At 46.2% G+C, this 21,791-nt stretch overlaps 1 protein-coding gene and 1 long non-coding RNA gene across 2 annotated transcripts in view; one reads left to right on the forward strand and one right to left on the reverse strand.

The window, feature by feature from the left end:
- The window catches only part of ADAMTS18 (ADAM metallopeptidase with thrombospondin type 1 motif 18), a 147,312-nt gene extending 125,863 nt beyond the window's left edge, over positions 1-21,449 (forward strand). Inside the window, exons 16-21 of the mRNA XM_040253487.1 lie at positions 710-836; positions 4,546-4,750; positions 6,157-6,342; positions 10,674-10,886; positions 15,671-15,818; positions 18,968-21,449. Coding sequence (XP_040109421.1) covers positions 710-836; positions 4,546-4,750; positions 6,157-6,342; positions 10,674-10,886; positions 15,671-15,818; positions 18,968-19,083 — 995 coding nt within the window. The 3' untranslated portion in view covers positions 19,084-21,449. The remainder of the gene's footprint in view (positions 1-709; positions 837-4,545; positions 4,751-6,156; positions 6,343-10,673; positions 10,887-15,670; positions 15,819-18,967) is intronic.
- On the reverse strand, positions 14,647-19,208 carry LOC120872831. The gene is made up of 4 exons (XR_005723351.1): positions 19,123-19,208; positions 18,911-19,040; positions 15,682-15,806; positions 14,647-14,957 (listed from the first exon to the last, which is right to left on the reverse strand). It is a non-coding gene; the product is annotated as an uncharacterized LOC120872831 (long non-coding RNA).
- Positions 21,450-21,791: the final 342 nt, after the last annotated feature.

Consider the following 21,791-nt stretch of genomic DNA (forward strand, 5'->3'; position numbering starts at 1 on the left):
ACTTTTCATTGTTGCTCAGATTCCATTTTAAGGAAAAGTCCATGTGAATCAAAACAATTAAAAGAGGAGGCAGGCTTCCTCTATGGGGAGCTGTCAAATACAGTTACTCACAGAAAACTGTACACCTCTGATGAGAGGTCCTAAAATGAACACTGAAAGCCAGGCAGTAGGGTGAACCATCAGAAACAAAAAACGGAGTCGTATAAACAGGTATGAATACATGGTCGGTGAGAGCAAGTTTCTGTTTATATATGCACCACAGTCTTATGGAAGTAAAAGTTGCTTCATGAAAACGCAGAATCTTAGAGTTTCCACAGTTAATTCACCCGTGACTGTTCTTTGAAGAACATTTTTCATTAGATATGTGCAATGTAAGTTAAAGCTTGTGAGACATTTCCCTTTACAGCAGCCCTGTTTTCAGAAGGTCGTTTTTATCACTGTATGACTCTAGAATACATGGTGGTCTCGAAAACTAAGAAGCTGCATGTTAAAAATATTAAACTATGTAAGCAGTTATCTCGGGGGATGTGGAGATAGAAGTGGGATTCACATGTGTTGTAGATGTTTTCAAATAAAGCGTTTTCACATAATATTTGGATTCTATCTTCAGTAAAATATCAGAACCCTGGTACATGGGAAGCTAAACTTGGAAACTAAACGGCATTGGTTATCTGTAGCTTTCACTTGGTAACTTTTGATGTCTTATTAGGTTACATAAGTGTCAAGGCTGTTTGCTTACAAGATCAAAACACTCAAGTCAATTCCTCATTCTGCAATGCAAGAGCCAGGCCAGCAACTGAACCCAAAGTGTGCAACGCCTTCTCCTGCCCTGCCTAGTAAGTCATCTGGGGCTGTCTCTCTGGTTGCACTTGCACTTGTGTGCTTTCTTGTTGATATGCGATGATTGAAGCCACTGCCAATGCCTCTGGTCAAAATGATTCAAAGATAGAAAGAATAACCCTCACCCTCTAAAAAGTCAATAGAAGAAAGAGACGATAGTTGGCATTAAAATATGTAACTTGAAAAACACAAATTTACTTTAGACGTTCAGACCTGTCTATGCCAGTGTAATCCTGGGGTTAAAAGAAAAAAAGGCATAAAGGCATCTTTTTTTAACCTTTAGAGACCCCTCTTCTCTGAACTAAATCAAACAGATATTTAAATAACACAGAAACCTATATTAGCTAAATTTCCCTGTGGTTGTGCACTCAAGTTTTATAGAGTCATCCAAGAATTTAAAAATCGTATTACTGTGCAACCCGTGAAACCTCACATGCAAATTACACAGTAGCAAGATGCAAAGTCAAAACGCAGGACTGCAGCCCGAGTGGTAACCCCATTTTTGATGAGGACACTCTGTGGGGATCTCAGTGGGTTTGCGATGGGATTGATTTTAGCCACGCTATTGTTTGAACACTAATTTTAATGTTCCCAAGCCAAATGGAGTCTCTTCTGGTTTGAGTTATCTTCTGCCAAATGTATTTATATAGAGTTGACAGAGTTTCTTCTGAAGCAATGCTGGACTCATTGATCTCCCTGATCATCTTAATAAGCAGTGTTTGCTTTGTGGTGATTCAATTATATTGTGCAATCTATTTTTCCTTGTAAAGAGTGTATGTCATAATCGTTTGGGGCTTTAGCTACCCACCGATCCCCTATGCCCAACTGTCAACTCGGGTTTTCTCTTAGAATTTGGAACCAGCTGTATCCTGAACACAAAAAGGAGAAAGAAATTTGACGGGCTTCTGTGGATTTATCTTTTGCCAAGAAATGTCTGGCTCTAAACATATCCAGTGGCCCTAATAACCATATCAACCCTTGTGGAATAATCTGTCCTTTAGATGGGTTTGTGTATGTTTACATACATGTAGGGATTGTCAAAACACTTGAATGGCAAGCTACTGTCTTCTTATTTAGAGCCTCCTTTCCACCATTGTTGACCAACCCATGGACTATACAGTCTGTGGAACTCTCCAGGCCAGAATACTGGAGTGGGTAGCTGTTCCCTTCTCCAGGGGATCCTCCCAGCCCAGGGATCGAACCCAGGTCTCCTGCATTGCAGGGAGGTTCTTTACCAGCTGAGCCATGGGGAAGCCCAAGCAAAGACACAGGGACCCCGTTCGTATGTACATCCATGAAGAGGGAGAGCGTTGGTAATGCTTAACTCCTAGAACTTTCCTGATGACCCCATGTATTAACAGAAACAGTATTCTGTGCAGTGACAACGTTCTCTGGCTGTTTGGAAGCAGAGCTTCCCCTGCAATGACTACAGAGCTGGAGCGGTGGAATGGACAGGCTCTTTCGCTGTGTTTCCCTTTCTGCCACCTCTTACTTATCGCAGTATTTCCTGTTGAGTAATGGGATCTTTTAGGGACTGTTCTTCAGCAGGGATATACTAGGTATCAGGCCTTAGACCATTGGAATTCTAAGGACAGAGGCATTCATCTGATCTAAGCCCATTATTTTCTCTGTAACAACCATGTGATATGCCCTAAGAGCATGCCTGGTCCTCAGTTCAGGACTGGAAAATGGAGATGAGTAATTAGTAGTTGCTGCCACTGTTCTTGCCTGGAGAATCCCAGGGACGGGGGAGCCTGGTGGGCTGCCGTCTGTGGGATCGCACAGAGTCGGACACAACTGAAGCGACTCAGCCGCAGCAGCAGCAGCAGCAGCAGCAGCAGCAGCAGCAGGGAACCCACCATCTAATGGAAGAGGTGGATGTGCAGATAACTGAGATGCTGCAAGATGCATGCTGTAAGAGCGACAGGTGTGGAAAAAGCAGTAAGGGGGCTCCCCTGGTGGGCCAGTGGTCAGGACTCCACGCTTCCCTGGCAGGAGGCATCATAGTTTGATCCCTGGCTGGGGAAACTAAGATCCTGAAATGGAGAGTGAGCCTGGGGCCCGCGTGTGGAGAACCAAGTGTGTCACAAAAAAGTGTGTTACGCTCTTTCTAGTACTTTTCCAAATTCGTCATATTTGCCACGTAAAGAAAGAAACTTGAATCTGGCAGACAAAAATGCCACCCATATAGGCAAATGTTAAAACCAATACTCTCATGATAATAGATATCTTTCCTTTGCCTCTTACTGGAAGATAAAGTGTTGTACAAATGTAAGGAACCATTTGCTATCAGCTTTCTTTCACTAAATTAGATAACATGGATTATGCAGTGTTTTAGAATACTTGTAATCCTAGAACTTGTATGGCAAGTTCTCTAGACCAACAGAAAGGTGTTTAACCTCACAACTCAGGCTTGGGGGTCGGGGAGCCAGAGCAAAAATCACAGGACTAGGCAAATGCATGGAGAAGGCAATGGCACCTCACTCCAGTACTCTTGCCTGGAAAATCCCATGGATGGAGGAGCCTGGTAGGCTGCAGTCCATGGGGTCGCCAAGAGTCGGGCACGACTGAGCAACTTCACTTTCGCTTTTCACTTTTATGCATTGGAGAAGGAAATGGCAACCCACTCCAGTGTCCTTGCCTGGAGAATCCCAGGGACGAGGAAGCCTGGTGGGCTGCCATCTGTGGGGTCGCACAGAGTCGGACATGACTGAAGCGACTTAGCAGCAGCAGGCAAATGCAGTAATGCAGAGGTATAACAAAAACATATTTGGTCTTTGTGATGTTTTATGTTTTCAAATAATGCTTAGAACATTTGTGAACAGTTTTCGGACTCTGCTGCTTTGAAATGTGTCACCATCTTATCTGGTGGATCTTTTTAATGCTAGGCCTTCAAGTCAGACAATTTCAATTAATCCAAGGTGGTTGTTGAAAAGGATTCACGGTTTCAGATGATCACTCTTTAGTGTACACCAAGTCTCAGATACAACAGCTGTGAAAAAAGTGAGCTCAAAATATTGAAATAAGGAACTTGATAAAAATTAAAAAAAAAAAAAATCTAGTTAAATGTAAAAAAAAAAAAAAAAAAGGAACTTGAGGTTATTCCTCCAACGCAACCGTAGAGTTTAAGGCTAACCGGAAAAAAGAGGTTGGGGGAATGGCCTATTTAGAAACATTCTTGGTGAGACCTTCTCTCAATGTGTCTCTCTTTTGCATGTGTGAACGCACACACACGCACCTCTCCCTTCTTCATTGATCTTGTGTCAATAGTCTCACTATTATACTTTGTATTAACTTCTATTATAGAAATGATCAGAAAGTATTGCCTTGATGTGTTCACACGGCCACCACTTCCACAGGTAACTTCATGGGAAAGGCCTGGCTTCATTCATTTTTTCCAACCCTAATGCATGGGAGAGTCTCTGGCACAGGGTTTAAGATCCCAGTAAATTAGACTGAATCACTCAGAGTTCCAAACAGCACACATTTCTTCACCTGATGGCAGGAATGTATTTTTCCCCAGAACTATGGGGTAATAGACTGTGTAGGCTTGAAAATCTATAGAAGAAGAATCAGTTATTGGTTGTTGGTTCTGCGGTACAGTAAAGGCTTCCAGCAGGTGGCTAATCTTTCACAGTAACTGCTTTGGCATCGATGAGGCAGAGTCTTAGCTTCCCCGGAAGTAATCCCGTCTCTCCCTGAAAGCTGGAAGCCGGGCGAGTGGAGCGCCTGCAGCAGGTCGTGTGCGGGAGGCCAGCAGAGCCGGAAGGTGCAGTGCATCCAGAAGAAGCCCTTCCAGAAGGAGGCGGCGGTCCTGCACTCTCTCTGCCCGGTGAGCACGCCCACTCAGGTTCAAGCCTGCAACAGCCATGCCTGCCCTCCGGAATGGAGCCCTGGGCCCTGGTCTCAGGTAAGTGGGAATTACTGGAGTCGTGAGTCTCGTTCCCCGGGAAAATGGAGGGAGATGAAAATACAGGTGGTATCTCTGCTTCCCCCCAGAGGATCTCAGCTGTTTACACCTTCATGGGAATCACATCCAGTCATGTGAATGAGCATTTTAATTAGCATCGTTTATGATTTTTAGCCTTTTTGGTGATGGTCATCCATCCGGATAGGTGGCGCTAGTGGTAAAGGACCCACCCATTAGAGACCATGGCCCTGGATTCAGAAGCAGATGAAAATTTTTACCTTTCTGGTAAAAGAAAGTCACAAATATAAATAAGAATTCTATTGAATAAGAATTAACCACCTAGATGTTAGCACCATGGATGAATGGCGTTCTGTGGTGCAGAGCCATGGTCTGACGTCAGACATATTTGCTCATCTCCACAACTTGGCAGGTGGCTGACTCATCATGTGAGTCTCAGACACCTCCCCTTTAAAATGGGGTAATAGTAAGAGGACCACTGGGAAGTCTCATCCTTCCTATTTGTAAGGGAGATGGAGACAGGATGCTGATATTATCAGACTTAGCCAACCACAACAGAGAACATTCATTTAATGCCTTCTGCGTGATGATACACATAAGTATATACCAGAGCCTATATCACATAACCCTCTAACCACCCCATGAGGTAATTTCTGTCCTGGCTTTCAAAGCTGTGGTTCAAAAGCTGTTGAGATCACTTAGAAGACTTTTGAACCACAAACCTGAAAACCAGGGAATAATTTGCTGCCTTCCTTATTTCGCAGGTCTTATGAAGGTCAAGATGGTAGGAATAGAAGAGCATTAGCTGGCCATGCAGAGTTATTCCCAAACATTTGATGAGTGTTGACTTAATTTTCCCTGAGAGTTAGCACAGTGCCCAGCCTAGAGATAGCAGAGGATAAGACAGACAAGACAGACAGCAGGGCAAGAGGTGGACACCCCCAACCCATTGCTGTCAGACATACTTCTATGATTCCCCTCGTCCAAATCACTGAAAATCCTCTTTAGCCAAATGCCCAGACTGCCTCTGCTTTGTGCCAGAGACAGACACAGTTACAGCAACAAATAGGCCTTGGACCGTTTTCCAGATTGTTATGTGTGCTATGCACAGAAACCCTCTCTTCTCCATGAAGACTAAAACCTGTCTTCAGACCTGGGACAACACAGCAGCCCCTGGGTGTTCAGATTGTTGGAGATCTAATCTGGACTCAGAATCTCTGGATGGAGGAAAGATTTCTTCTGCTGACTACAGGGAATTTTACTGGGCATTTGGTCCTGGTGCTTAAAAATAGCTTTGTAAACCCCGCATCAATGCTTTTCCAAGCATTTACCTGCAACACGGTCACTGGAGACTGGCATCTAATGGCTTTTTCCTTTTTAATCTCAAGTGTTCTAAGACCTGTGGACGAGGAGTGCGGAAGCGTGAAGTCACGTGTAGACGCGCTGCTGTGGCAGAGGCCGTGCCCGAGAGCGCGTGCACCGGCGCCCCGAGACCGGACTCGCAGGAGGGCTGCGTGCTCGGACGCTGTCCCAAGAACAGCCGGCTCCAGTGGCTCATCTCTTCGTGGAGTGAGGTAGGAGGTCAGATTCACTCCTGGGGGGTTCTGAAATGCTCAGCCCATCCACCAGCCTCTGGAGGCTTGCGCACATACACCAGGTAGCTACTTACTGTTCATCCTTCCCCACTGATTTCTCCATAAAATCCCGATTATAAAGCACCCATCTCAGTGATGAGGCAATGCCTGGACGGTGGAGGTACCAAGCTAAAGAAAGTGTGTGTATAAAAGTACAGGTAAGGCGAGCAGAGTGCTGTGATGGGGTCTGTGATTGCCTTGGAGAGCTTAACCTTGGCAGAAGAGGTTCCCAGGGAGAGTGAGCCTGAGGGATGAGCAGGAATCTGGCAAAGATGGAGTCGGGGCTGTTCAGACAGAGGGTGCGCCCTGTATGGGCAGAGCTGGGAGAGAATGACACAGAAGGAATCAGTGGGGATGGGTAGAAGTGGAAGCTTCAACAAGCACAGACCATGACTGTGTGGGGTGGCAGACTAGAAATATATCCTGTTAACATTGGGGGAGCTAATTTAAAATTTAAATAAAGCAGTGGAACAATCAGGGTTTCATTTCAGAGAGAGAGGATCCCAAGCCCAGAGCCAGGAAAGGCGCCCGCATGGATATTGCAGGGCTGCAAACGAAAGATGAAATGTTTCAGGGATGGAGGAAAGCTGGGTCCTGGAGAGTCTGTCCTTCCTTTCTTTCCTTCTTTGAAGGATAATTACACTATTGTGATGGTTTTTGCCATACATCAGTATGAATCTGCCATCGGTTATATGTGTCACTTCCATCCTGGAACCTCTTTTCCGCCTCCCTGCCCACTCGACCCCTCCAGGTTGACAAAGCACCGGCTTTGGGTGCCCTGCATCATCCGTCAGACTCACGCTGGTTATCTCTTTTACATATGGTAATATTTATGTTTCAGTGCTGTTCTCTCAAATCATCCCACCCTCTTCTCCTCACCGAGTCCAAAAGTCTGTTCTTACATCTGGGTCTCCTTTGCTGCCCTGCACACACGATGGTCAGTACCATCTTTCTATTCCGTATATATGCGTTAATATACAGTGTTTGTCTTTTCTGAGAGTTCTTAAAGAGGCTGGTGGGCACTTTCAGGCATCTGTTGGGCAGGGAGAGAGGTCTTGAAGATGCCTCCTAGACTCCTAGCTTGGGACACTCATTTGAGTTCTTAGGCAGAGGAAAGGTGAGCAGAGATCAAACCGGAAGTACGCATCAGTAACCCCTAAGGCGAGGTCTCTGCTCTTACCGAGTCCACATCTAGTGAGCAAGACAGTGGCCAAGGAAGAAAAAGGTCACTGGTGGGGATTGGGGGCGGGGTTCCAGTGGAGGAGGGGCTGCTGTCCCAGCAGCTTTGGGTTTCTCCCATCAGTGCCCTTCCCTTCTGTGTGGCTAAGTGCAGAGCAGGGTGCCTGTCTCTCCCCTCCTCTCTCAGTTTCTTTAAGAGACGTTATAACCAAATGGCTAAAGGCTTGGGCTTGAGTCACCGGCAGCCTTCAGTGATGACTACAGATCCGACCTCGGGCTAAACCTCCCTTTCCTCATCTGCACAGTGGAGCGCGCACTTGCAGCTCCCGCACAGAGCTGCTGCAAGTACGAAGCTGAGTGTTATCCTTCTTTATTTATTGAAGTGTAGTTGATTTGCAGTGCTGCGCTAAGTTCTGCTGTACAGCAAAGTGACTCAGCCGTAAACACGTACACACTCTTTTCTATGTTCTTTTCCATTATGTTTATCCCGGGAGATTGGGTCTAGTTTTCTGTGCTGTATACCGTAGGCCCTTGTTTATCCATTCTAAATGTAACAGGTTGCATCTGTGAACCCCAGACTCTCAGTCCATCCCCCTTCCGCCCGCTTCCTTGTGGCAACCACAAGTCTGTGTCTGTGAGTCAGTTTCTCTTTTGTAGATATTCTTTTGTGCCATATTTTGGATTTCACGTGTAAATGATATTGTATGGTGGTTGCTTCTGTCTTTCTGACCTCACTTAGTAGGGTGATCTCTGTGTTCATCCGTGTTGCCACCAATGGCATGATTTCATTCTTTTTTATTGCTGGGTGGTATTCCATTATATAGATGGACCACATCTGCTTTATCCATTCTTTGTTCCTTTCCTTTTCTTCTGGTGGTTTAATGATTTCCTTTTAATTTATGCTTGTGTTCTTTTTGGTTTCTGTGAATTATACTATGGTTTTGATTTGTGGTTGCCCTGTTTTTCAAGTATGTTAACCCCTCCCTATATCTGCTTGCTTTAGACAGGTAGTCATATAGGCTCAAACACATTCCAAAAAAAAAATCACCTTCTTCCTCTCCTTCCCCACATTTTACGATTTTGATGTCCCTTTTTTTTCCATTTTCTTGTGTATCCTTTGTTGCTCGTGTGTGTCGCTGCTCTCACAGATAGTTTTTTCCTTTTGATCTGTATACTGGCTAATTTAGGTGGATTTACTTTCCGTTTGTGATTTCCTCCTTCCTCTAATCTTCTTGCTGCTTTTCTGTTTAGAGAAGACCTTTCAGAATTTCCTTTATGAGAGGGTTAGTATTGCAGTATCCTTTTAGCTTTTGCTTGTCTGAGAAATTTTCTTGAATTTGAAGTGGTAGCCTTGCAGGGTAGAGGATCCTAGGACTTTGCAGCCTGAGAAGACAGTGGGGAGAAGGACGCTCCCACGGCAGCCCGCCCGCTTCCGCGCCTGGCCGCGGTGGTGCCTCTCCTCTCCCGTGTAAGGCAGGCGGTGAGCCACGCCTCTTCCATCCTCCCGTGGCTGCGGTCCCCTTACCGTCTGCCCGTCACCACCCGGCCCTCCCCCGGGTCTGCCCTCGGGAGCCGAGCCTCAGCGCCTGCCCAGCCCCGCAGGGGAGCATCTGAGGCCGGCAGCGCCCAGCGGTCTCTCTCCGCTCTGCCCTCTACACCCTGCTTGCTGCGCCCTCCTTCAGAGCTCCCCTGGGTCCTGCTTGACCTCCCTGCTGGTGGAGGGCTTCCCAGGGTACAGAAAGCTTTCCCCTTTCACAGCGCCCTCCCCAGGTGCAGGTCCTGGCCCAATTCCTCTTTTTTTCCCTCCCTTTTGTCCTACCTGGTTTTGTGCAGATTTTCTTACCCTTTCGGAGGTCTGAGGTCTCCTGCCAGCGTTTGCTAGATGCTCGGTGAGACTCGTTCTCCACCTAACTCTAGTTTTGATGTCTCGGGGGAGAAGGGGCACACCGCCACGTCCTGCCTCTCTGCCATCTTGATCTGATCCCTAGCCTTCGTGATTGATGATGGTTACGCTGATGTCATTTCTTACTGCTTTCTGCAGCTCATCAAGGCCCTGTACAATATCCCATAATACTGTTTAAAATATTTAAAAACGGGTTTTCTCTAATGCCATTTGCAGCCACATGGGTGAACCTAGAGACTGTCGGGCTGAGTGAAGTAAGTCAGAGAAGAATATCCTGCGACACCCCTTCTATGTGGAATCTAAAGACAAATGAACTTACGAAATAGAAAGACTCACAGACTTAGAGAACAAGCTTCTGGGTGCCTAGGGAGAAGTGATAGTTAGGGGGTTGGGGACCAACCTGTACACACTGCTGTACTGAGAACAGATGACAGACAAGGACTTACTGTAGAGTACAGGGAACTGCTCAGTGTTCCGTGGCAGCCTGGATGGGAGGGGAGTTTGGGATACACATATACATATGGATACATGTATTTATTTATATGGCTGAGTTCCCTTGCTGTTTACCTGAAACTATCACAACATTGTTTATCAGCTGTACCCGATTACAAAATTAAAAGTTTTGAAAAAGAAAATGTGTATAGTGGAAGTAAGGAAATATTTAAATAAAATATCAGTCAGTCACATAAAAAAGCAAAACAGGTTTTCTCAGACTTATTTCATCAGCCCCCCATCCTCTTTTTGTTTTTTCCTGCCATAACGCAGCTTCAGTGTATATCCCAGCTGAAGAGAGAGGCAGGTAAAGATGAAGGACAGTTGCTTGTTATCTGTGGTTCTTCCCCTGAACTGCCTGTAAGCCCAGTCCCTGCGCCCTGCCTCCTGCCCTGGACATCCGACCACTCCACGGTGACCCTGACCTCATCGTCTGCTGGTCTTGTCTTTCCCTCGGGCTCTGTCTCACTCACCTTGTGTGCCGTGTCATGGCAGGGCCTGCCTTTATTTTGTGGGGCTGAGCCACGCTGTGGCCTTGGCAAAGTGACTCCAGTCCTCTGGCTTCTGTAGCATGTGGGACTTGAGGCCCTGCCTTCAGGAGCCTGGTGGGCTGTGGCTGACCTGCCCTAGGCCCATCCCTCTGATTACGCGTGGATGGTGGAGCCGGCACCCTGATGCCTCCTTTCTTGGCCCCCAGTGTTCCGTGAGCTGTGGTCTGGGAGTGAGGAAGAGGGAGATGAAATGCAGCGAGAAGGCCTTCCAAGGCAAGCTGATAACTTTCCCCGAGCGAAGGTGCCGCAATATTAAGAGACCAAACCTGGACTTGGAGGAAACCTGCAACCGGGGGCCGTGTCCAGCCCGTCCAGGGTACAGTCTGGCTGCTGGGTGGTATTCATCACCATGGCAACAGGTGAGCACGCAGAGATTGAGGGGGGCTAAGTTAAGCGAGATTCCGTTTACAACTGCTGCTGTTAGGGACCTGTCCGACCGACCTGAGTTCCTGGGCAGGTTCCAGCATCGGTGAGCCTCCATTTTCACATCTACAAAACTGAGATGATAATATTGTGCAGAGTTAGGTTTTTTCTCTTTTTTTTTTCAATGAATAAGTAGTACAAAGCAGTTAGTCCCAAGGTACGGCTAATGTTCATAGTTGTTGCTGCTATTAAAACCACCGCTAGAGTCTTCTGTGTTTTAGAAATGCTGCTCAAGAGTCTTGACTCACTTGGTTCTTGTGTTTCTGAGTGATATCAATAATGGCTGGCATTTGTCAAGCCATTCCTATGCACTGTGTTACGTCCTGTACACATATCTATCTCCTCCCTTCATCCTGGAGGTGATGTTGTATGCCTAGTCGCTCAGTTGTGCTTTATGACCCCATGAACTGTAGCCCACCAGGCTCCTCTGTTCAAGGGATTTTTCAGGCAAGAATATTGGAGTGAGTTTGCCATTTCCTCCTCCAGGGGATCTTTTGACCCAGGGATGGAACACACGTCTCTTGTATCTCAAGCACTGCAGGCAGATTCTTTACCAGCTGAGCCACTGGGGAAGTGGTCTTACTTGTGGGTATTATTGTCCCTGTTTTGTGGATGAGGCTGGTAAAGCTCAGAGTTAGGCAGTTGATCAGCCAAGGACACACAACTTTTAAACTCAGATGTTACGGCTGTCCTTTTCCTCAGAAGACTTGGAAGAAACTTTAGATGTGTTGGTTTGATGCTTATGAGCTGGGATTGGTTTGTGATGCTGAGTCTGAGAGAACATGTCCTCAGGAATCCAAAGCTATGGTTTGGTTCACCCTTGCATTGTTATAGCTAACAGCTCTTCAGAAAAAACAACTCTAGCTTGAGAGGTCGGAGAAGGCAATAGCACCCCACTCCAGCACTCTTGCCTGGAAAATCCCATGGACGGAGGAGCCTGGTAGGCTGCAGTCCATGGGGTCGCCAAGAGTTGGGCACGACTGAGCAACTTCACTTTCGATTTTCACTTTTATGCATTGGAGAAGGAAATGGCAACCCACTCCAGTGTTCTTGCCTGGAGAATCCCAGGGACAGGGGAGCCTAGTAGGCTGCCGTCTGTGGGGGTCGCACAGAGTTGGACACGACTGAAGCGACTCAGCAGCAGCAGCAGCAGCAGCTTGAGAGGTGCTGCCAGCCTCACCATGAAATTGGATTTCTTTTTAAATTTTCTACCATTATTTTACTCATTTAACAGACTTGGAAATTGATTCGTGCAGAATTATTTAGATCAGATATAAGCAAATAATTACCAGTGGCAAATCTTCTCCCCCTCCTGCGGCCTGATTTTGTGGATAAACTTCATTAGATGATAGCCATCCTCATTTCTGTGTTGTCTGTGGCTGCGTTAGTGCAGAGGCGAGTGGCTACAGCAAAGGTCATACGGCCCATAAAGCCTAAAATACCATTGTGCGACGGCAGAGTCGGGGTTTGCAGGCATGCCGAAATAATGGCTATTTGCAGAAGAGCAATTGAGGACCAAGACCAGAACCTACCCTGATGGCTCAGATGGTAAAGAATCTGCCTGCCATGCAGGAGACACAAGTCCCCTGGAGGAGGGCGTGGCACCCCACTCCAGTACTCTTGCCTGGAGAATCCCATGGACAGAGGAGCCTGGCGGGCTACAGTCTGCGGGGCTGCAAAGAATCAGACATGACGGACTAACACATTCACCGGAGAAGAGCTTCTACAACTGAAGATATGAGAAGGAACCATGATGAGATGGGTGGGAGAGACAAAGCCGCAGGGCACATTTCAGAGAAAAACCACAATTGCAGAGCTCGTCCCCAAGGAGCAGGGGGTCTGCACGAGGAAGACGAACCCTCAGAAGCTTTGGGCTTGCAGGCCAGTGGAGCTCACGTTCAGGCATCCCAGCGCGCTGTGGGAAACAGTCACACCGCTCTTACAGGATGTGCTTTGAGCTCTTGGGCAAAGCAACGCTGAGAAAGGCACAGACCTACCGCCGATCCTGCAGAGTCTTCTGGAGAAGACGTCAGCTGGAACACACCCTGGGGCAGAGACAGTGGCATCAGACTCTCTGGGGGCCCGTCCTTCCGCAAACACCATTCTGTAATCCCCGCTCCAGCTCATTAGCCCGGAGTCCCCACGCCAAGCCCAGCCTCCCAGTGAGCGTGCTGTAGCTGCAGACTCAGCCTCTCCCGCCAGCAGAGGGACCCCAGCCTTCCACAGCAGGACCCAGCCCGCTCACCAGCAGAGGGACTCCAGCCTCAGGACAACCACAGCCCCACCAGCGGCCTACACCAGCTCGGAGGCACCTTGGCTACCTGCAGCCCAGGGATCCAGCCCCACACAAGCTGCGAGACATGCTGGACCCCGCAGTGGCTGTGTCAGAAAACGGCCCCCTGACCACCATCTCCAGGGCTGGCCAGCCACTCTGGGCTCTGCCGCTGCACCCAGGACCCGGCCTTGCCTGCCCCGGGCTGGCACTCACTCCAGGACCTGGCTGAGTGCTTCAGGAGGCAGCATCTCCCTGACCCTGACCCCACCGCAATTAAACCCATGCACTTAGGGGCAATTAATCTACAATGGAGGAGGCTGTTGTATACAGTGGAGAAAATAGTATCGGTGGTTAGTGGCACTGGGGAAACTACCACAGCACGTAAAGGAAAGAAATGAGTGCATTTTCTCATACCATATACAACATAAGCTCAAAATGGATTAAAGACTGAACTGTCAGACCAGAAACCATAAACCTCCTAGAAGAAAACAAGGAACATCCGTGGATATAAAGTGGAGCAATATTTTCTTTGGATCTGCCTCCTCTGGCAAGAGAAACTAGAGCAAAACTAAATAAAGGGCGTCTAACTAAACTTAAAGACTTGTTCCCAGCAAAGAAATCCGTGGACAAAGTGAAATGACAACCTGCTGACTGGGAGAAAATATTTGCAAATGTTTGTGAAAAATAAGGGGATAATATCTGAAACATATAAACAACTCAGTGTCAAAAAAACAAAACAACCCAATTAAAAGGGAGGCAGGCCGAAGAATTGAATAAACATTTTTTCCAATGAGATGCAGATGGCCAAAAAGTGCACAAAAAGATGCTCAGCCTTGCTAATCATCAGAGAAATGCAAATCACAACCACAGGGAAACACCACCTGATACTTCTCAGTATGGTTATTGTCTCAAAGAACACAAAGAACAAATGTTGGTGAGGATGTGGAGAAAAGCCAGCCTCTGTGTACCGTTGGTGAGAGTGTAAACTGGTACACTGGGGAAAACTGTATGGACGTTCCTCAAAAAACTAAGACTAGAACTACCTGATGACACGGAGGTTCAACTCCTACGTCGTATGTATCCAGAGAAAATGAAGGCACCAGTCAAAACAGACACACACACCCAGCATTCGTGGCAGCATCGTTTACAGTAACCAAGACACGGAAGCAGACTAAGTGCCCATCAGCAGATATAATAAAGGATGAAATATTGTCATTTGCAACAACATCAAGGGACCAGGAGGGTATTAGGCCTGGTGAAATTAGTCAGATAGAGAAAATCAAATGCTGTTTATCACTTACGTGGAATAGAAAACATGTAGCTAACAAATCAGTGATTACTGCAGGGGGAGAGGCATTAAGAGGTACAGACTACTATGTATGATATGTATATATGTGTGTATATATATCAAAGACAAGGGATTAACCAATATTTTATAATAACCATAAATGGAATATGATCTATACAAATTTTGAACACTCTGTTGTATACCTGAGACTAACATAATATTGTATATCAACTATACCTCAATTAACAAATTAAAATAGTTACTGTCTTGTTCTTCACAAAGTTAGCCATCTTCTGACTGATATGATTTGGTAACAAGGATACGATACAGCTATCTTTGAATTTAGAGCTAATTCCAAAACTCATACTCTTTTTACCGCAACATATTTTTTCCTCTCAGAAGCCATTCTGCATAGCTATGCTTGTCCCAAGTGGACGTCCTCACCTGTCCACAATAAAATAGGAAAAAATAATAAGGATAATGAACTGGTAATGAACTTTTTTTAAAAGCAAAATACATGTAAAGATTAATTTAAAGGGCTATCTTTTCTCTGATAATATTTTCTTATTTGTTCTTTTGTTAGGAAATATATTTATGTGTGTGCCTGGAAAAAAATTACTAGACAATCTTTTTTAGTCTTTTTTATACATTTAGTTGGACAGTGAGATAATTGACTTTTCCAAAACACAATATCCACCACGCTATCTCAGAATTTGGCTGGGCAGGGAGGACATAATTCCTAAGCTGTCTCAGAGCATTATATTTCTTTGGCTGTCCAAGTTCTGAACCATCCCCTCCACTATTGTATCTGCAGAGGTTGCCTGGAATTCTTTAAATACTGTGATGAACTGGCTGGATGTGTGTGTATTCGCTTCTGCATTCCTGTGGCAGCTTCTGTATGCCTGGAACCTCTCTTCTGCCTGAGTTACTTGACTGGGAGACACAGGGTCTTGGGGGAAGCAGATGGCATTTGCTTCAGAGCCTTCTAATCAGATCAAACGGCTCCCAAAACGTGTTAGGAGAGTGGATTCATACGCCCAGCTCTGGACAGTCCCTGTTTCATCGCCAGGCGCCTTGGCAGTGTCCCGAGGCGCGGAGGTTTCTTTCCCATGGCGTCAGGAAGGGCCCACTCCTGACCGTTTCCTCCCCTCCTGCAGTGCACCGTTACCTGTGGCGGAGGGGTGCAGACACGCTCGGTCCACTGTGTCCAGCAGGGCCGGCCTTCCTCGAGTTGTCTGCTGCGGCAGAAGCCTCCAGTGCTGCGGGCCTGTAACACCAACTTCTGTCCAGCTCCTGCCAAGAGAGGTAAAGGACCCTGCCATGCACAAGTCCTCCCCTCTGGAGTACTTGTCCAACACCTGCTGTATTCAGTTACGCAGCTCCTGCCCAACCTCTAGGGGGTGCCTTTCACACCACAGTCGACGTGAGGAGCCCTCCTGAGAGGTGTGCCAGGCACACACATCCAGGGCAGTCCCTGATGGTGGTGAGCTCTAGCTGGTGCCAGGGATGGTGCAAGGAGGCTCTGGGGAAGGCTTCCCAGGAGAGGCCCTTGTCTCAGGCCTCCTGCCTGAGGCAGGTCTCCTTGGATCAAGAGGAGTAAAATGAGAAGGCGGACACGCAGGACGCAGGCCCAGGCATTTCTTCCTGGCCAAACGTGGGGCCTCTAGTTTTACTCAGGTGGGGATTCCTCCCAGTTCTCCCATCCCCATCCCCATGGCACGGGAGGATCCCTGGAAGTTACACTGAGGAGGGGGCCTAGAACAGAACGAGGACCTGTCTCCTCTCTGCAGGAGGCAGGTCCCACGTCCAGTGAGGGGACGAGGTCCCACAAGGGTAGTGGTGGTGGGAGTCGCTGGATGTGAAGATCCAGCCAATGATACTTGTCAATTGTTTGCATGTAGGATGTGACGCTCGCTCTGGGGTTGTCCTTAATAGTGTAAACAAAATACCAGACTCATAACAGAGGCTCAGATCATCAGCTGTTCAGTTCAGTTCAGTCGCTCAGTCATGTCCGACTCTTTGCGACCCCACAGACTGCAGCACACCGGCCTCCCTGTCCAACTCCCGGAGTTTACTCAAACTCATGTCCATTGAGTCAGTGATGCCATCCTCTATTACACTCATCCTCTATTACACTCAATAATCAGCTATTAGTAATCATTATTACAACTATAACCTAATGCAATACTGAACTCTGACAGCATTGTGAGACACCGCACGTCTGATTCCTGACTTGCATCTAGCTTCCAGCAGAAGCTAGATGTTGAAATTCCATGCTTATCTCAGGAGGGGTAAGTGGTGATAGTGCTGTGAGGCCCATGCTTTTTGTATCTTCCAATATTTCCACTGCATCAATAGGATCATCTCTACCGTCTAAATAGAAGCTGATCCAGACATACATTCTGACTGATTAGGGTACATGCTAAGACACTGGGGTGTAAGACACCGTATTGAAAAATAACTGAACTTGAAGATTATATACATATAGACACATAGGCAAAGTCTTCTTCTTATGTGGTGCTTGTATCTCTGTTGATATATCCTAAACTAGTCTCCTGGTGCCTACCTCCACCCCGCCCCCATCTCAGTAAACATGACCCCGTTCTTCTAGATGCCCAGGTCAAAATCCCATAGTCATTCTTGATGCTCCTCTCTCACACTCTTTACCTACCTGTCAGCTAATCCTCTAGACTCCACCTTCAGAATATAACCAGGTCTTACTAGTAGGAAAGAAAAGAACAACTCCATTTCATCCTTGTACACAAGCGGAGAGTTAGTGTGGCTTGAACTGGTTGTTTTGGCCGTGAGGTGGAGGGAATTTATTTTTTTCAACAAGTGCTTCTTGAGCAGCCGCGCTGTGGCAGGTGTTGGGAGCAGAGCAGTGAAAGTCGGTCAGATGTCTGCTCGAGGCTGCTGTGCTGGAGAGGAGGCGGCCATAGGTAAACACATGACGTGATAAATGCCAGTAAATCGCACGTAGGGAAACAAAGCAGGGAGAGGCAGTCCTTCCTGGGGGCCGACATTCTCATAGGGAGGTCAGAGAAGGCAGAACCGCGCGGGCACCTCTGAGCAGAGGCTTCAGGGAAACGAAAGGATGAGGTGGCACTGCCGTCTTGGGGACCAGATCCTGTGAGTCCCTGTAGAGACTGTACCTCTGACTCCAGGTGAGTGGGATCCAGGGGGAGGGTTAGGGGGAGGGGTGTGCCAGGGATGTGTGCCCATTTCAAAAGGATTCCGAGGGTACGCTGAGGGGGCGGGAGGAGTCAAGTGTGTGCGTGAAAGGAAGCTTTAGGCGGAAGAACCAAGGCTTAAGGAAGAAGCTGTTAGCAGTTCATAGGAAGACCAGATACAAACTGGGAGCAGCAGGCAAAGCAACAGAAAAAGAAGAGCCTTCTGAGCCGTGTCCCGGGGCTCAGAGGCGAGCCATGAGGGCGGATTCAGGAGGGACGTGACTGGGTGCCTGTGGGTGGTGTACAGTTTGCAGGGACTTGAGGGTGACTTTAAGACTGGCATACAGGAGGAAATTCCAGCATTTACTCACGTATAGGGGTAGACCCTAAATAGTTCTAAAGTTAAAAAAAAATCCTTGCAAATCCAGTCAAAGGACTGAGCCCTGACTCCTAAAACACACATTTATGCTTACAGAAGGAAAAATGGATGTGCACCCCCATGTGCGCTCTGTAACTCCTGGTGGCCTTTGGGGTAAAAGCCTCTGATGCCCCGTGTTCCGCTTCCAGTGGATAATCACACCTGTTATCCTACACAAGGAAGGAAGTTTAAAAAGACTGGTGCTGACTTCAATTCATGTCTTCACAAATTGGCCATGAGAGTTGATTTAAACTTGCACAGAATGTCACAGTTGGGCCTTCACTCTGGGTGTGGAACCCCCAATATATGAGATTTGTTGCTCCCCAAAGTAATGAGCCTGGAGTAGTGGCAACAACCCTGGGGTGTTTGTTAGAAATAGAAAAACATCTGGGCCCTCACCCCAGGCCTTCCGAAACAGAACCAGTGGCTTAACAACACCCTCGGGGATGTTGTTTTTAGGGGACATGCCTTGGAGGCACAACAGTAGTCTCCAGCTTATTCAGGAGGATCAGACCTTAAGCTCAGGCTGGAGATGACTTTTTTTTTTTTTTTTTAACATCCACTTGCAATCCAGTAACCCTAACCTGTTTACATTTTGTTAGTGGTTACAGTGCCTTAGGAGCCTGGCGGGCTACAGTCCATGGGCTCGCAAAGAGTCGGATCCTGCTGAGCGAATAACACGTTCACTTTCATGGTGCCTCTGGGTGCCTTCATCCTGCTTTTCCCCCCGCAAAGTCCTCACGTCTCATGTAAGAACCCCGGGGGGCCATAGGCAAGTCGACCCCAAGTCTCTGTCTGTAGGCCCTCACCTTAAGGTAAAGGCTGAGAACCTGTCCTAATGTGCCGAACGTCTCTTCTCACCTTAGAGGATCCATCCTGTGTAGACTTTTTTGGCTGGTGTCATCTTGTTCCTCAGCACGGCGTCTGCAACCACAAATTCTACGGCAAGCAGTGCTGCAGGTCATGTACCAGGAAGAGCTGATCTCGACGCCCTCCCCTCCTGGCAGGGCCAGGGTCTTACCTCGCAACCTCCGGAGAGACCTGCCCCTTTTCCATTGAAAGCTGAACACTGCAAACCCCATGTGAGCCGACCGCCGTGTTGGAGGGGCTGCTCTTGAGAACAGCCTTCTTGTTCATTTCCCTAACACACACGGTACTCGGAAGCACTTGAAAATGGGAAGCAATGACAAATCGGACTCACAAAAGACTCTGGCAAAAACAGACCAGCTTTGCTTTGCACTGTTACAGGAAGGAGGTGATGGCTTGCCATGAGAGAGAACAGGTTTGAATTTTGACCAAGGGAGATGATTGTGAACTTTGGGGACAGACCTCACCCCAGGGAACCTCAGAGTGTGGGTTTTGGAAATGTTCTTTCGGACTTCAAGTCACAGACTGAGACTTGGAGTAATCCGATGTGGGCGGAACACGCTGCCTAACTGTTGCTCAGAGCTCAGAGTTTGACCGGAACTGTGGATGCCCCGGACCAGGAGTTGTACAAACGCCAAATGGTGCTCACGATGGTGCTTGCTGCTGGACTAGCAAGCTTCATGTCCCGTTTCTCTGGTGTGTGTGTGTGTGTGTGTGTGTGTGTGTGTGTGTGTGTGGTGTTGTTTCTTATATCGTTTAAAGTATATTCTGCTTATATAGAGAGTCTCCAAGACTAAAATTCACAACTTGAAAAGTATTCTGAGGAATATTCTGAAAACAGGGCAACGTGGACAAGTTAAGATCTCCATTTAATTGGACTTCACACTCTGAAAAGAAAAAGAAAAAAAAAAATAACCACAAAACTTTGTTGCCCTACACACTCTGTCAACCTCGTCATTTTTGGTGCTAGCCGAACAAGTGGGAATCAGCATGTGCATTTCTGGTGGAAGCCTAGGAGGAGACAAAGAGCAAAACAGTCCTGTTTGGAAGGACAGGATGTCAGTCATGGTGCTCCCCGTGTATTATCAGAGATGCTTGGAAAATTAGAGGCCACTTGTGGGTTTTTTTCCCTAGCAACTGACATATTTAAATTTGCCCTAGGATCTGGTTAACAAGGGGAAAGTCACAGTGGCAATTGAGAAATCCATCCATCTTCTAGCTTTGTGAATATTAATAAATCATAATATGCCAAGACACTTCAACAAACAAAAGTGTTTCGTAATCTTCCAGATGATACGTTCAGTCTTCAGAAACCAGCTGTTGGTAGGCACCAATGAGCTTAAAATTGTTCTCCATGGGAAAAACACCACCCCATTTTGCCAAAACCAAAGTAACTTACAAGACAGTGTCCTTCTGTAATTTTTTGAGTTGTGGTTATAAAGGGCATATTTATATAATTCTACTCTTTCTCAATGTCTTTGATGAATGTAACCCAATTTTACTGCTTTTAAAAGTTTCAATTCAAACAGGGATTTGCCCACTCAGCATAACCAACCAGACAGTTGTTTGTTAAATTTAGAGCCTCCTTTATTCCATTCTAATTAAAATCATACATTCTCAAATCTCAGAGAAATGATTAGAATATTCTGTCTCCTGGACTTGGCCTAGAATAGTGGCCATTTTATCATAAAAATAAATATAGGGCTCCATATCACTACCCTCTTGCCCTCTGAAAAAAATTTCAACTTGTTTCTTTATATAATTATCATTTTATTATTTTATGGAAAATTAATTTATTAATAGCCTATTCTTATGTGTTCTCACTTGCTTCTTTGAGGAAGTGAATTAATTCTGAGGAAAAGTGTTGAATAAACATGGGTTATAGAGAAAAGTCAAAATATATGTGTAATATTTAATTATTTTATAAGTTTTATAATAAAGTGTTCTGTTTCTTTGCCTTTGAAACTTGTTAAGTTCTTGAATAAGTTAGCAAGAAGCTGGTCATTACCAAGGTGATCTAAATGTATAAATGTTGATTAAGAATCTCAGTAATTTCTCGAAAAGGTGAGAAAAGGTTGGAGGGAAGACATTAATCATTTTTCTTGTTTGTGCTTGAGGAAATTAGAAACCATTAAATACTGGGATGAGACACATGACATTTACCATCTCATGGAAATACTAAATTATTTTTTTCTACTCTTACTAGTCATGTAATCATTTATTTATGGAAATCATCCAAGTTAGATAAACCACAAATATAGTGGGTTTTCTTTTTTTTTTCCCTACTTGAAAATCTTTTTGCAGAAATAAAGGGGGAGGGAAAGGAGCAAGGAAAGGGAAAAAACCTAAGTAATAAATTAAAAAGCAAGTTATTCAAGTTTTCTAAATTTCAGATCTTCAGACCAGAGGGAAATAAAAAACTCTCTCAGCAAAGTCAGTCCAAATGACCTGAATAAACTATTTTTTCCTGCATATCTGAGATTATATGTGTGTGTGTGTATATATATATATAATGCATGCATATTTTAAATATATATAAGAGGATTTTAAAGTGAATGATCGTTATTTTGCAAACATAAAAATTATTGTCAATAATGAAAAGCAGAATAGATGGCAAAAAAGGTACCTTCCTACTTTCCACCTTTTGGTCATATTATTAATAAAAGCAATCATGTTATCTCATTTAATCCCCACATCAGGAGTGGAAGGAGTCAGGAACAACCACAGGATGGTGTCCTTTTTAAAAAGACAGGGAAGGCCATCTGAGCCTTAGAATTCTGTTATGGCCCCCAAGACACATGTGAAGAGGGTGTGACAAGAAAT

The sequence above is a fragment of the Oryx dammah genome, unplaced genomic scaffold (assembly GCF_014754425.2).
Source record: "Oryx dammah isolate SB20612 unplaced genomic scaffold, SCBI_Odam_1.1 HiC_scaffold_13, whole genome shotgun sequence".
Lineage (NCBI taxonomy): Eukaryota > Metazoa > Chordata > Mammalia > Artiodactyla > Bovidae > Oryx > Oryx dammah.